The sequence below is a fragment of the Gallinula chloropus genome (genome assembly GCF_964237585.1).
Source record: "Gallinula chloropus genome assembly, chromosome: 1".
NCBI classification, from domain to species: domain Eukaryota; kingdom Metazoa; phylum Chordata; class Aves; order Gruiformes; family Rallidae; genus Gallinula; species Gallinula chloropus.
Genome location: NC_140085.1, coordinates 214,404,005 through 214,418,749, shown reverse-complemented (window position 1 = coordinate 214,418,749; position 14,745 = coordinate 214,404,005). Strand labels below are relative to the sequence as shown.

The following is a 14,745-nucleotide window of genomic DNA, read 5'->3' as shown; positions in this document are numbered from 1 at the left end:
AGTTTAACTGCATAACCCAGATTTTGAAACAAACCACAGGGATTTTGGGAAGGAGGGGTGGAGGGGGCAAGACTCTAATTCTGAGAGTTGGTAAATAAATAAACGCTATATATATTTAAAACAAACAAACAAACAAAAAAGGCCATTCGACTGAAGCAGTAGTAATGGCTGCCATCAGCATACAAAATGACACATCCCTGAATAATGGGCTGGAGCAGATGGGCGATAATCTCTCTTATTCATACATAAACTGCTCTGTTTTCCAGCTGGGGGCAGTAACAACAATGTTTGTAATTAGTGCTTTCTGAAAAGGGCACCTAGTGTGGAAAGGCAAATTGGGAGAGCAGGGCTGCTAGATGCCTCATTAGGGAATGCTCTAACAGGGAGTCGGTACCTCCACACCAGGGCTGCTCGGTGCTTGGTCCTCTTTCATCTCCAAAAAACAACCAACATTTTAGTCTTAAGTAAAACCATTTCGATTTAGCAAGTGTTTACTTTTTGGTAGTAGCTGTAAGCACAAATGGGAAGCATATGAAAAGGCTCATCAATTCCCCTCTATAAAAGAGTTAATTTATCACAGGCCTATGAAAATTAACCCTAACTCACAAGTAGGGAGGAAAATGAAAGCAGGTCCCAAGGAAAATGTAATGTTCCCTTTGTTAGTGTTAAACTACTCATTTCATCCCCAATCCTTTGATGGTTTTCATCCCTAGTTTTGAGCCATCTTCTAAAACATCATTCTAAGTGACACTACTTCCTCCTTCAATCAACCAGAAAACTTTCTCTGCCTAAAAGACTTCCAAAGTTCCTCAAAGTCCTAATTTTTCCAGCACTCATTCTGCATCCTGTTTCATCCCCTTTCAGTAAGACAGTATGTGTGAATGACATGGGACTTCTTGTGAGATATTACAGTAAAACAAACCTTATGCACAGTCATCATAGTTGTTGGAGCAGATATAAGGCCTGGAAAGCATCACGGTGTTCCTTGAATATGAGGAACATAAAAAGCAGTGACCAAATTAGTAAAATCATTTGGATCCCCAACTGAAACATGTTTTAAAAGCGGCTCACCTAATGCTGTGGGGACATCAGCCCTGCAATCAGAAATGCAGAGAAGGCCAAAGCAGACATCATTAGGGGTTGATTTTTGGAGGTCTTAGTGAAATCCTCGCAGTCCCAGGGCTGACTTAGATCTTGATAGCCATGAAAGCCAGCCTTGGTGCTGCTGCCTAATGCCCGTGGCACAATCACTTCATGGGCTCCAAATAACCAATGCCAACTCTAGTGAAAGACAGCAGACATCACCCATCTCTGAGCAGAGGTTTTTTTCCCCCCCTCCAAAGTCAGCCTGGTCTCCAATCGATCTCTTTGCAAAAGGGTTAAAGCCAGTGCATTCATCTTTTATATTTTCCCTTCTACTGGAATTTAGCAACAGTGAGCACAAAAAAATCCACGTGGCATCTGCACTGTCCTTCAGGCATACCATAACTCAGAAATTTACTTTCTTATAAGGAACATTTCTTTAAGACATACTTAACGGAGGTTTTTAACAGTTTTTGTGGATCAAGGTTTTTTGCTTTCTTGTAACTCAGCCAGAATATTAAGAGTGAAAGTATTTCAAGCCTTGTCTTTAGCTCCAAGTCTTGCCAGTGTCTGGTCCCTAGCCTACTTCAGCTGCTTTACTGTTTCCTCCCAATGGCAGCCCATTTTGAAGGCAATACTTTACAGAACTAGCCAATGTTTTCTTCAACCCTGAATTTCCTTACAGGTTCTGGTTTATGTCTGAATCCTAACATTATTTTAATCTGCTACTGACAGAATGGCCTGAACTTTCTGCCTTTTCTGGGCTGATTCAGAATATCAAGGGAGCACCAGAGTGGGTGTATCTAACATAAAATATTAGTAGAAAATATTATATGAATTATATATATGTACACATACATAAGACTAGGATAAAAAGTTAGTGTATGTTATTTTTTATATGTCCACAGACACTATATAAAAGCTAAATAAAGCCCTGGAATTGTATAGGAAAGTCATTAATTATCTTATCTATGCCTTGACAATAGCAAGGAGATGACTTACCTTGGATGTTTAATGAAATCATCAATCCAGTCAATAGTGAGTTCATAAAAAATACTGGATTCTTAAAATATGGTTCTGTTGCAATTTAAGAAAGAGCTGAATAGCTCATTTGAAAACCTGTAGTTCCATCCTCTGTGTATAGTTCCTAATTCCCATTATTTTGCATCTGACAAGTTGCTTCCACCTGTCCCAAGTGGATACAATACACTTTCAAGTCAAAAGTTACAGGTAGGCATCTTGACAATGGGCAAAGTAGTTGGGAATCACGCTCACTATCCGTAGAGTGCCATATTTAAAACTCTAAAATCCTCTGCAAACTGAAATCCTCTGTAAACTGCAAACATCTACACTCATTTAAAATGTCTTCTCCTGCTCTTTGAGTACCAAAACCCCAACTGATTTACAAACTATAAATAAAATTCACCCATGCAAACAACTTGGCACTAAGACTCTTCCACGTGTAAGTGAAACCAGCTGAGGAATCGTGTTTCTAGAAAGGGGGGGGATGTCAAAGAATAAACACAAACTTAAATATAGCAATATGAATTCAGCAGTGATACGTGCAGAATATTTGTCTTTGTATTCACTCACCAACAGAGTACAAAGCATACATCAAATTGATTTGGTTTTCTTTCTTTTTGGTTTTTTTTTTTTAACTTTCATTTTAGCTAAATTCCATGCCAGAAGTTACATGGTGTGCTAAAGCACTGGCCTGTCGTATTTGGAGGTCTAGGTTCAAATCCACTCGATTAATTTGTCCCTTCGAGGTGGTCATTTGCACGTCTCCAAATCACCGTGTAACTTGACTTAGTTACAGCTTGTGCCTGAGAGGCTAAAAATAACGTGTCTTTCACTCCTGGACTGAGGTGCGTTGCTAAGTTTGAAGAACTTGCCAAAAAGTGTCTTGAATCATGAATCAATCACATATATATATATTTATATGTGTGTATACATTTATATATATATATATATAAAATGAGAAACCCATGGAAAAAATAAAAACAAGGTCAGACTGAAGGGCTGCCTGGCTCGTGCCGTAAGCATCATTTTGACGGTCACCTTTACACTGGAGAAACTTGCCTTTACATGCCTCAGCGTGTGGAGGTCACTAGCCAGAAGCTTAAGGGAATAGAATAACATTACCTAGGTGGGGCCATTTAAAGAAGTGCATACACACACATGTATAGAAAAGAATGTGCTGGATGAAAAATACCCGTGTTTCATGACACATGTCCCTGTAATTCCGCACACTAAACAAAGCATCACAAACAAATTGCAAATAGGTTCCTGCAGAATGAAAGGGAGTGGAGGGAAGGGAAGGGTTTCTTAGATTAATGCGTGAACAGCTGCATCCCCAGTTCAGTCTCCTGGCTGGTATGAATAATGGATGGGCTAAGAGGCAAAATGCACAATAATGTTCTTTTATTAATGAAATGAATATATATCTATATTTGGTGGCCAGCCGTAAATTAAGTGAAAAGAAAAACAATTACTGCCCGCATTCGTAAAATGCAGTTACTTCAATCCAATAATTACTGGCCTGACAGAAAATATCACCCCACAGCTAAAATAAGGTGCTCCCGTGGCAAATCCAACACATGTATCAAAGCAGTTGTAGTTTTTGAATGTCGGTTCTTAAACACAGAGCTCAGTGTTTTCCAAGGAAACAAGATTTGCGTGGCTCAGGAGCCCTGCACCATCAAGACATAGAAATCAGCAAGAAGACACTCCCTGTGGCAAAATCCTGGAATAATGCTAGCTGCACCTTAGTATATAGGGGACAGAAACAGTGGCTTTAAAATAATGCTCCATTACTTCAAATTAAACGCATTTCCAAAAATGGCTTGTTAACCATTTGGTACCGGGTGTCAGGATTACTAACTGTTGATGCCAAAGACATTAGTGCTTAATGAAGTGCTTCAGACCCATCAGCACCAAACTATTAGAGGCAATCCACTTATCTGCCGCTGGATAAGCAGCTCTGCATTTCCTCATATGGAGAGTAAGAGGACAGCAGCCTATCTTAAATAAAAAAGCTATCCTTACATTTTAGTTCCGTTGCTATTGTACAGCACTCAAAGTTCTCACTCTCTCACCTCAAGCTGGGGGAAAAAAAAATGTCAAAACGTGATAATGAAAATCTGGGATTTGCAGCCCTGTGAAGCATACGTGCACTTCAGATCCTCTTATTATTTATTGAAAGAGTAGCTTAAAGTAGAAATGCCCTGGAAAGCCATCATGGACTGGTTCACACACCGGCAAACCACCCAGCTGTATAGTAGATGAAATAATAAATCTATTAAACCAAGGCAATGCGTATAAGGGGTCTTTGTTACAAAACCAGTAATGATAGTGAAAAAGCTGATTTTTTTTTTTTGGAACATTCCCATGTGTGCAATGGGGTAGAGTAGGAGAAAATTAGACTTACAACACACATGCAGTCATAACTCAAATGTATCTTACCATCTCCCTTGCATTCCAAAGCATTAATCTATCGCCTTTTGAAATCCTTTAGAGGCAAAAAAAACCAAAATCCCCAAACAACTGTGACCTCATGAAATGAAACATTGCAGTTGGGCAGAGTGCAGAGCAGCCACACTGCGCGGCAGCGCGACAGACGCAGGAAGTGCCAAACGTCGTCATGACATTGGGCAGAATAAGCCCGGTCTTGCAAATTCTGTAGGGCTTGTGGGTGCCCTGTCTGTGGCCAGAGCTGAGCCTTTTTTTGTGGTTCTGACATGTTCAACACTAAATGTTAGAAAATGGTCTGTTTAGTTTTGCTTTCAGTAGATAAATGCTCCCTTCTGTGGCGCTCTCTGACTCTCTGTTCTTTATTTGATCAGCCCTTTGGGTGAGAAAGGTTCTGAATGTCTCTCAGCACTGGACAGTAACCCCAGTAATGCCCCTGAGTCTACAGACATGCCTTTATAAAGACCAAATAGGTCAAATTCAAGGGAGACTTGGGATAAAAATGTAAAGAAAAACATAGTCTCAAAATATCTCTGGAAGTTTCTGAAGGGTTAGGAAGCCAGAAATATTTGCTCCTACAAAATAGAGCATGAGATGCAGGATTAGGTGTGATGATCAGGCAATAAAAGTCCTTTTATGTGTATTTAAACAAATATATTTAAACAAAAAAAAACCCAAAGCTTTCCCCAAAATAGTAGCATCTTGGTGTTAATTGTTTAAAGGCATCTTTAAAAAGCTTTGCTGATATTTAATTATCTAGCTTTTTTTGCAATTTCATAATTGTTGCCCACAAATAAAGAAGCAAGGCTGACTTTCAGAAAGAATCTTGTATTCAAGAGCATTTGCTTCCATGTAGCGTTTCTAATTTCACATACCAACAGTATTTACGTTGACATTTACCATTCCTAGGTAGCAGGATTTTTAAAAAAATAAATTTTGAATTTAATACAAATATTTTTATTTATTCAACCAGAAATGTTTGGCTTTCTGGGAAGAGAGTATCTATTACCACATGATGATGTGATGTGGTTTAAACTTTAAACAAATGCTTATTTCCTGTAAGCATAAAAAAATCTTTTAAATGGAAATCTGTATTTTATAGAATGGTAATATATGCCATTCTTTTCAATTTTCACACAGAATTACATACTGTAAGCAGTATATTCACTGTGTGTAAAAGATCTAGGTATTCTTCTGTTTCACATTAAAAAATAATCAAAAACTGAATTGGTTCAAGGCTAAGAAACATAGAAGGCATTGAAAATGCTAATTAGAGCTCTTAACCGAAAGATTAGCAGTAAACAAAGAAATTCTCATCAGATGAGAAGTACTGGATTTTATAGTAATTATTATTTAAAATACAGGGGTGAAATTATCATAGTTAATTATGTTACCCCTTTAAAGCAGCGCTATGTAGGTTCTAGACGCAAAAATAATAGTTCAGCAATTTAGCCTAACTAAATCCACTTGCTATAGTAGCTCTGTACTCTTGTCCATCTTTCTGTCTCTGTTACATCATTATTGAATGCTGATTGCATTATTTTAGAGCAGGGATTGCTGTAATGCTATTCTGCACCGGCGTGATGGATTTAGTTTTCATTTTGTTCTCAAAAATATATTGGCTATAAATACATCTCTGCTCTCCTTTGAGGCTCACACTATAACTGGTAAATTTTCTAGAGAAATCAGTCATGTATATCTCAAGAGAAAACAATAAATCCTTTGAAGCAGAATAACCTTTTGGCAGCGTTCTTTTAAATGGGATTTTCATACTAGCGACAAATTTTACAAGCCTTAGCAGTTAAACCTCTACAGTTGTCAAAGTTACCTTTGCCTCCAGTGCCATGATCAGATACTTGTTTGTATTTTGTATGTCATCCTACTAGCCGCCTGGCTTTTCCCATTTTGCTTTTTCAAAAAAAAAACCAGGAAAAAAGACTCACGGGCCGTGTTTTAAGATGTCAGCCCTGCTTCAGAAGGCAGTTAACTATGTGTCAAAGTGCTCTTGCTGAATCAAGGCCATCCTGTTGAACTTGTAATTTTACATCATTTTCAGGGACTGCAGTCTAATGCCCTGTAATAAAAAATAAACCACCCCACCAACCCAAGAAACACAGCACAAGCCAATGGCATGCTTGAAATCATTGGGCAGAGCTGGGCTGTCCGTACCTGCGTTGCAGTTTCACCTCGTAAATACTCCTGTCAAAGCAGGAGAATTTGGTGAGAAGTCACAGCTGTCTGATACAGACCTGTATTCTCAACAGTGACAGAAACTGATCAAAACACAAAGCCCATAAAGCCCATCAAGTAAATGTTCTTCTTCCCCGTTTCTAGACCCTCTAGATAAAATTAGCAGAGTATTTAATTTGATAGACCTTGGTTAACAGGAGGAGACAGGGTGGTTAGGCGAAACGGGTCTTTCCGTCAGAGCTCTTCAGCGTTCTCCCTAAGAACATCCATTGAGTGGCATGAGGAGGTGTCAAAGAGCTGGGCTAGCTCCCTTCAGTGTTTGTTTATCTCTCTTGTCTGACAACTTCATCACAATCCATCTTTGTTAGCCAATCGCACTGACTTGAACATGGGTGAGTGTGTATCAGCCTTCATTAGGTCGAACCAAAGACAAAGCGTACATCTCTGCCTTGCCTGTAGAAACAGATTTATACTTTGAGAAGGGTGGGGGGAAGGTCAGTTGGTATTTGGCTTGAAATTTGAATCTATTAAAAGATGAAATTAATACCATCCAGAAGTAGAACATATGGCATCCATATATGTGGTACTGTATCTGCTTGATGATGTCACGCTACCTCTTAAGGTTTGGGAAATGCACTTTTTAAAGCATTTAGCTATGTTGTGGGCTCACCCTTTCAGACCTGACTGAGACAGAACAGGTTTAATTTGGTCTGAACATTTATGATCCCCGGTATTTGCAAGCCACATAAAAACTCATGGTTTTCATTAGCTTTGCATTTCACACACAGCCTAATTTCATTTATTCTTATTTTATGCCCCTGCCAGACCACCGCTCTTGATAAGGAGAGGCAGGTTTTCCGACGAAGACGCAACCAGGATGTGAGGGGACGTTTTAAGGCACAGCAAGCTCCACCTGAACTCAACTCTGAATCGGAAGACTATTCACCAAGTTCATCTGAGACTGTTCGCTCACCTAACTCACCCTTTTAATAAAACACTTTTACTCAAAAGTCTTGGCTTTAACCCTTTGAGCCCCCCTAAAATCCTTCAGACCTGGGTGAAGTGATTACGGCTGATCTATCCAGCAGTAAATGCTGGGATGGTGGAACACAAAAGGGTGCTCACAGAATCTTTGTAAGAATAATTTCCTAATTGATTGAAATACTCGTTCTCTGTTTAGATTGCAACTTGCTGCTAATACGATCCTCAAAGGGTTAAGGCTATTTTGCTTTTTTTATTTAAAGATAGAAGCAGTGAATGTTTTCATCAGTGAAGCTAGGAACTGCAGTATGTAATTTTAGCACATGTTAACCCTCTGAGTAAACGATCAGCTTAGATCTTGACGACCCACATTAGGGCTTTATTCTGGCTTTTTTGCTTTTATACGCACATATCTTTTATAGTCCCCTAAAGTTCCTTGCCTGTTTCTGGCCACAACAATATCAAACACACTATTGTTTAGGGGTTACGAATGTAGGCTTTAAAAATGAAAATAAAATTAAACAAACAGTATCTTCTACAGAAGCTCATTCTAAACCCGCATCGTACTTCCACAGGGAGTGAGTGTTGTTGGAGGATATTGTGCAGGCTAAATGGGAAATGCAGTTCAGGGCAGCCTCATGGTTTACTGAAGATGACATGATGATGGCCACAAAAGGTTGCTTCCGTATCGTTTGCTGCTAATGACATCGTAGAGTCTTGGGAAATGGCTTGAGGACACGTTCTGTCGTGTAATGGTATGTAATGATCTAGTTGAGAAGTTCCTGGTTCCTTTGCCTCACATTCAGAAGCGTACAGGCATCTTCTCAACATGACCTGGTTATTCCAGGGGAGTCATTTTTTAAGATTAACACTGATGAGAATTACCTTTAAAATAGCTAGAGTACTTCTAAATTGGGGAAAATGCAAGTTGTTTAATATATATGTAAAGTCTAAACTGAATTAGTGAAAGTTTTGTCTTAGAATGGAGAAAGTAATAATGACTTACCAGTTCTATTTGTAATATTTAATAAAATGGGCATTTACACACAGTATACATATTTCTGGTTTGTTAAAACCTCAACACAGCATTCTAGCGTTTTATTTGTTACTGTAAAGCTGCCTTCCACAGAAACATTACATTTTGTAGAATTTGGCATCAGATATGATAATCTGCAAGAAAAATTATTAAAAAAAAAAATCACTCAATTTCACATGAATGAAAAAGGCAACTTCCAAAATCTTATTCTAAAGTTACAAATAACATCAGGAAATCTATTTATGTCCCTGCCCATGGCAGGGGGGGTGGAAGTAAATGATCTCTGAGGTCCCTTCCAACCCAAACCAGTCTGTGATTCTATGATTACTCACATAAAATGGATGTTTTCTCCTCTAAAGTTAATATGTTCTCACAGTGTTTGTGAAAAGCCACATGAATGTGGTTTCCTCTCTCTTTCACCACACTCTTTTTTTCTTTCATTCTTTCTCCCTTTTTGTTTCATGTCATACAGCTAGACATATCAATATGCTGGCCATAAAGATATGCAGACTTTTCTGATCTTGCTGGGATGTATAAATAAGTTTTGGAGGAATAGAGCAAGTTGCCCACAGTGCCACTTCCATTCTAAATTGTGTTTGCTCATGGAACTGTCCCTACAAGCAGTTGTGGCACTGAAGGTGTACCTGCATCTTGTTGGAACTTGCATGATGCTCTTTTGCATTTCTGGTTGGAAGTATCAGTTGAACTGTATTTCAAGAAATGTTGAAATTGTTTTGTTTCTCCACCCTTTGAAATGCATCTTTCATTGTCTCAGTCACGAAAATTTATATATTAAAAGCTCTGAACATTTTGAATGCAGGAATTTCATGAGTCTTCACACAAGTGGTGCAAGTATTTCATACAGAATGCAGTTAATTTCACCCAACGTTAGTAACGTAGAAGTGAGACATTTAGTCCAAACTGGTTCTTCAGACTTTCTTGGTCATACAGAGAGATGACGATTTCCAGGTTTGATTCATTTCACCTGTCATGGGCACACATTTTAGGCAGGACTCATGCTTTGATTCACCTTTTGCTCTCGATCCATTGACTAGAGAAGGAACTGCTGGTGGAAGCTTACCTCAGACACCAAACTTCAGATTATGAGTATAGTAGAATGAAGCTCACCCAAAGCCATCAGGAGACTGATCTCTGAATGTATGTCCACAGGTCTCTGTTACTCTGTCTGGAACCTGAGTAACAACATCTTAACACAAATGAAGATAATAGACGTCTTGTTGGAGAACTCCACAGAGGCATGAAGTGAGGGGGTAAAGATTTTAGGAAAAGGCTGCTTCTGCCTGTCCAATCCTAGAATCATTTTGGAGAGAAGACCCTTGGTAGATAGGGCACAACCACTTCTGTTAATGGCTGTAGTTCAATAACATCTGGATAGGACAGGGGTTATTTTTCCATAGAACCAAACCCTCAGTCCAGGTAACCCCTCACCTCCCATGCCACTTACCTACATCAGTTTACAGTAGGTCAGGGTCTGGCACACGTTTTTCCAGTATTGCCCTTCCCACATTATATCACAGCCTTCACTTCAGAAGAGATACAACTCAACCATGTAAACACATGACATACACTTGGTAATAAAAAGGTGTCCATTAATACCACATGCTCCTTGACTATTGGGGAAATTTGGCAGTCTAAACCAAAGGCCAATGTTCATTCTTCTTAATTAGAGAGGGAAGTCAGGAGGAAAAAAAGAGTATAAAAATATACTTCTCCTTATGTGTGAGAAATATTCTTCAAAAACCCATCTGGGATTTCCCTATCACCTTTGTTTTGCTTTGGAATACAGGGTTATCATTAAAATAAGATGTTTGGCTCCTTCATCTTATACCATCTTGTACTACTTAAAACGTATGTAAAAATAATCCTAGATCCTGAAATCCCTACTCATCCCCCAACATCTTATATGTTTCTGATCTTTGGTTCATGTTTTATGAACATAACTGTAGAGATACTTATTTTAAGTTATTTTTAGATCTGTGAGAGATTGGGTTTCAAATTTCTGATAGCCTCTTTTCAGGCTTCAAGGAAAGGTATCTGAATATTTAAATGGTTTTATAAGTGTTTTCCATGATGGTTTTAAATATACCCATATATATTTTAAAATGTAACCATAAATATGTGTGTGTATATATATATATGTATAGTTTCATGGAAATAATAATGGTTCAAGCTTGTTTGGCAGCAACTGCCCCTTTTCTTTTCTAACCTCTAAATTCTTGGGGGTAAGTGAAGACAGAATATGTGGCCCTAAAAAATATTTGAAACACCAGTGAAAAAATGAAATCAAAGATAACAGACTATTTCTAATGTGATAATCTGAGAGAGCACATAGCACACACTGTGGTCATTTTACTGTAATGCATACCAGTCCTCCTGACTTCTTTCTTCATGGCCCTTTTGAATCATTGCATTGTATTGGTGCTAAATTTTATTTATTTATTAATTTTGGGGTTTTTTTTAAGTGTTTATTAAATATACAAGGTCAACTTCCACCAAGCCTATGTAGTTAGCTGAGACAGAAGGCAATTGTGGTAGGCACCATCTATCACCAAGAAGATGGAGAGGAGCACTTCAAAAGGAGGATTCAGGCCAACTAATATTTGGTCTCTGGAGATACCCATCAGCCTGATCTTGGTATTAACAGGAGAGTAGAACAGTGTCACTCCCAGCTTAAGTCCTCTCAATTAAATGTAATTGGAGATAACGCAGACTCCAACCTAAGTGCAATATTCTGGTGAGTTTACATGCAGTAAGCAAACTTGGATGTGAAAATGTAGTATTGATAGCTGATAGCACAGGATTAGTTGAACTGTACCAAGCTTTACATTGTCTCATCTAGATGTATCCAAGAGTTAAGCATCTAATCTAGGGCAATCATCTAAGCTTCCCTCATAGTTGCTAGAGAATGGCTTCTCTAGTGGATAATTAAAATTCTAGGATGGATGAATCACTTAACAGATGAGGTGCCTAGCCCAAATATATTTAGAACATGATTTATTTAGTCATGACATATAAATTATTATTTCTGTAAGTTAACAATTTTCATAGCATTAATGTACAAAAAAAAATCCAGAATACTACGGTCCTACTCAGAGGGTTAACAGAAAAGCACTAGGCATGCTGATTACATTGGTGTATCCAAACTGCTTTGCTTTTTTAGCCAGTGTTTGCTGATTTTTTCAGAAAATTCTTGAAAAATTTCAAGTTTGAAATAATTTAAGTGTTGTTGTTTAAGGAATTTCTATAACCAAATTACTATTATTTTTAGCTTAACTTATCACAGGAACAATATGTATCATTGATGCAGTGTAAGTCTGTAGTTATCAATTTTATTAATTCCACAAGTGATTCCAGAACTCTCTCTTTTTTTAAGTACTTACTATAGAGCTTACAATGGTGGCATAGGTGACTGAGACTGTCTTTCATATTGGTAAACAAACAATATTGTAATTTCCAGAAAGTCCTAAGAATCAGCTTTTCAGTTTGGTAGTGTACTAGTTAGGGGAAAGCTATCTCATGACATGCATTGTGTAAATCATCTTTGTAGATGAAGATTGTTCATATTAATGAACACATTCTTTTTTCCTTGACATTGTAGCAGAAACTGTTTACTTGTTAATGAACAACCAATACATTAATTTGCTTCAGACTGTTAGAGGGGAAAGTGAGATTCCAGTCATTGACAATGTTATTGCTTTACAGTAGCCCTCATCTAATTTAAATGTGGTGCATACTACAATAAGCAAAGCCAAACCTGTGAATAAACTCCTGAAAAAGCCTGGTGGGTCTTTATTCAGTTGGGTGCTCGCATACAGTAGCATGTGACAGCAGGAAAGCTTTCAAGAATTGTCGAAATGAAAGCGATATATCCACAAATAAGAGCTAAATTGCAATCCTTTCCCTATGGGGCATATATGTTTAAAAGAAAGGAAAAAAAAAAAGGAAAGAAAAGAAAAGAAAAATTGGCTCAGAGGTTTGCAGTGCTACTATATTACCACAGGGCAAGCACATTAAATCATTGTTATTTGCTAGCCTGGGGTATGTGTTAGAAAATGGCATCTTTTTTATTTAGTTTAGATTGTGGGCAGGGAGAGCTCTCCTAATGTTATTGCAGCGCCTGCTAGTGCTGCCATGGTTCAGGCTGTGTTAGTATTTCCATTAGAAACTCTCTAGTCTCAAAGGTTTTTAATTTGATGGTAAGAACTTGCTTCGGGCGGAAACTTGGCGTACGATTTTTCAGCTCAGAGTGATTCTTCCCCTAAAAGATGAGGGGGAAATCGGCTTGACCTCTTTGACAGTTGTTTTTCCGAGTGTATACCAACATCAGGCGGGTTTTATGCAGCTCATTTCAGACGTGTTCCGTTTGCAGGCGCGTCTCACAGGTCTTCACTACAAAGGTGACAGCTCAGAACTTTTGGGCCTTTTGAAAAGCGGGGAGAAAACTCGGTGATCAAGAATGTTCCACATGTGGGAGAGGTTGATTCCGACGTGACAAGCATTTAAAGTGTTGGTGCAGCAGCAGTGGGGCTGTGTCTACACCCTGCCGAGCGCTCGGGTGATTCCAACGGCCGTTAGTTGAAGTCACTCTGCGTGGCGATCGCTGGATGTGGCTGTGCTGAGTCTCCCTGTGAGGCGGGGAGACGCAGCAGTTGGGTCTGGGGTTTTACAGTAGCACCATGGACAAAGCTGACGTTGCACCAGCCAGAAGGGTCCACAAGGAGAAGAATCAAAGGGAGGTGTTTGCTCTTAAGGGGTGTGGTGGTTTTACCCCGGCTGAGAGCTGAGATCCACGCAGCTGCCTGCTTTTTAAAGGAAAAGAGGAGGGGAAGAAGAATGTGTGTGTGGGGGGGGGTGAGGCAAGGGATGGGAAAAGGAAGGGGCAAATAACAACCCCAAAACCACGAAACCCAAAGCCTGTGGGTTGGGATAAGGATAGTTTACTAAAATAGCAGAAAGATCAAATATAAAAATGCTGGCAGGACTTTAGAGCAAAAAATAGATGAAACTGTTGATACACAATGCAGTTTCTCACCAAACCCACAGCTCAGGCCGTGCCACCCAGAGCCATCCCGGAACCCAACCGTCCCCCAAAAACCTTGCGTCCTGGAGCCGCCCGCTCCTCCTCCCATCAGCCCCCCTTTATACTGAGCAGGACGTAATTGGCATGGAATACTCTCTTTGGCCAGTTTGGGTCACCTGTCCTGCCTTCACCCCTCCTTTCTCATGAATACAGAAATATGAAGAGCTGAAAAAGTCCTTGACTGCTTGACCACAACTAAAACCATCAGGGTGTTATCAGCACTGCTTTCATTTTAACACCCAAACACAGCATTCCATCCGCTGCTACAAAAGAAGTTAACTCCATCCTGACCAAAACCAGGACAAGGGGGAAAAAAAAATACTGTCTGAATGAGCCAGGGTTGAAAGCTCACACTGAACACGAGAGGTATTAAAAGCAGTTGAAAAAGCGTAAGTATGGAGTCATTTGAAAACTATAAAAGTGCAAGGGAGCCACACAGGGTAATGAATCCATGTGCAGAGCCAATCAACTACTAATCTGGAGCAAATTTACAGCTACAAACAGGCATAATTAATATACAAGTCAAACACACCCAGCGGCAGATGGAATTGAAATCCTAGTTCTTTTAGCGAACATAACGCAGACCTCTTCCTCATATATTCACTAAATGAGACCGTGTGTAGCTGTTTGAAGTGGTGTTACATGCAGGCTAGTGGGGAAATTAGGTGTTTAAAAAATGACTGTAAATTAATTTTTTTTTAGTAGTTCTGCAGCACACTTCTACCTTAATGGGTCCTTCTGGGAAATGACAGCTTTCAGAAAGTCAAGTCTATGGGTTTTATACTTGTCTGCATAGATACTGGGACAGCCCATGCCAGATAGCTTCAGTAAGAACTGAGTTGCCACACTGAGGCTTTGCATTGCTTGCAGTTTTCTGCAGCAG

The 14,745-nt window shown here is 39.2% G+C and overlaps 1 protein-coding gene across 2 annotated transcripts in view; it reads left to right on the top strand.

Annotated features, from left to right (window-relative positions):
• DCLK1 (doublecortin like kinase 1) overlaps positions 1 to 7,734 on the top strand; it is a gene marked incomplete at both ends in the record, with an annotated part of 284,395 nt that extends 276,661 nt beyond the window's left edge. Inside the window, one exon of one of the 2 annotated variants that reach the window (XM_084278249.1) lies at positions 7,570 to 7,734. In XM_084278249.1, coding sequence (XP_084134375.1) covers positions 7,570 to 7,734 — 165 coding nt within the window. The remainder of the gene's footprint in view (positions 1 to 7,569) is intronic. The other variant, XM_084278250.1, reaches the window with a different exon arrangement.
• Between the last annotated feature and the right edge of the window lie 7,011 nt (positions 7,735 to 14,745).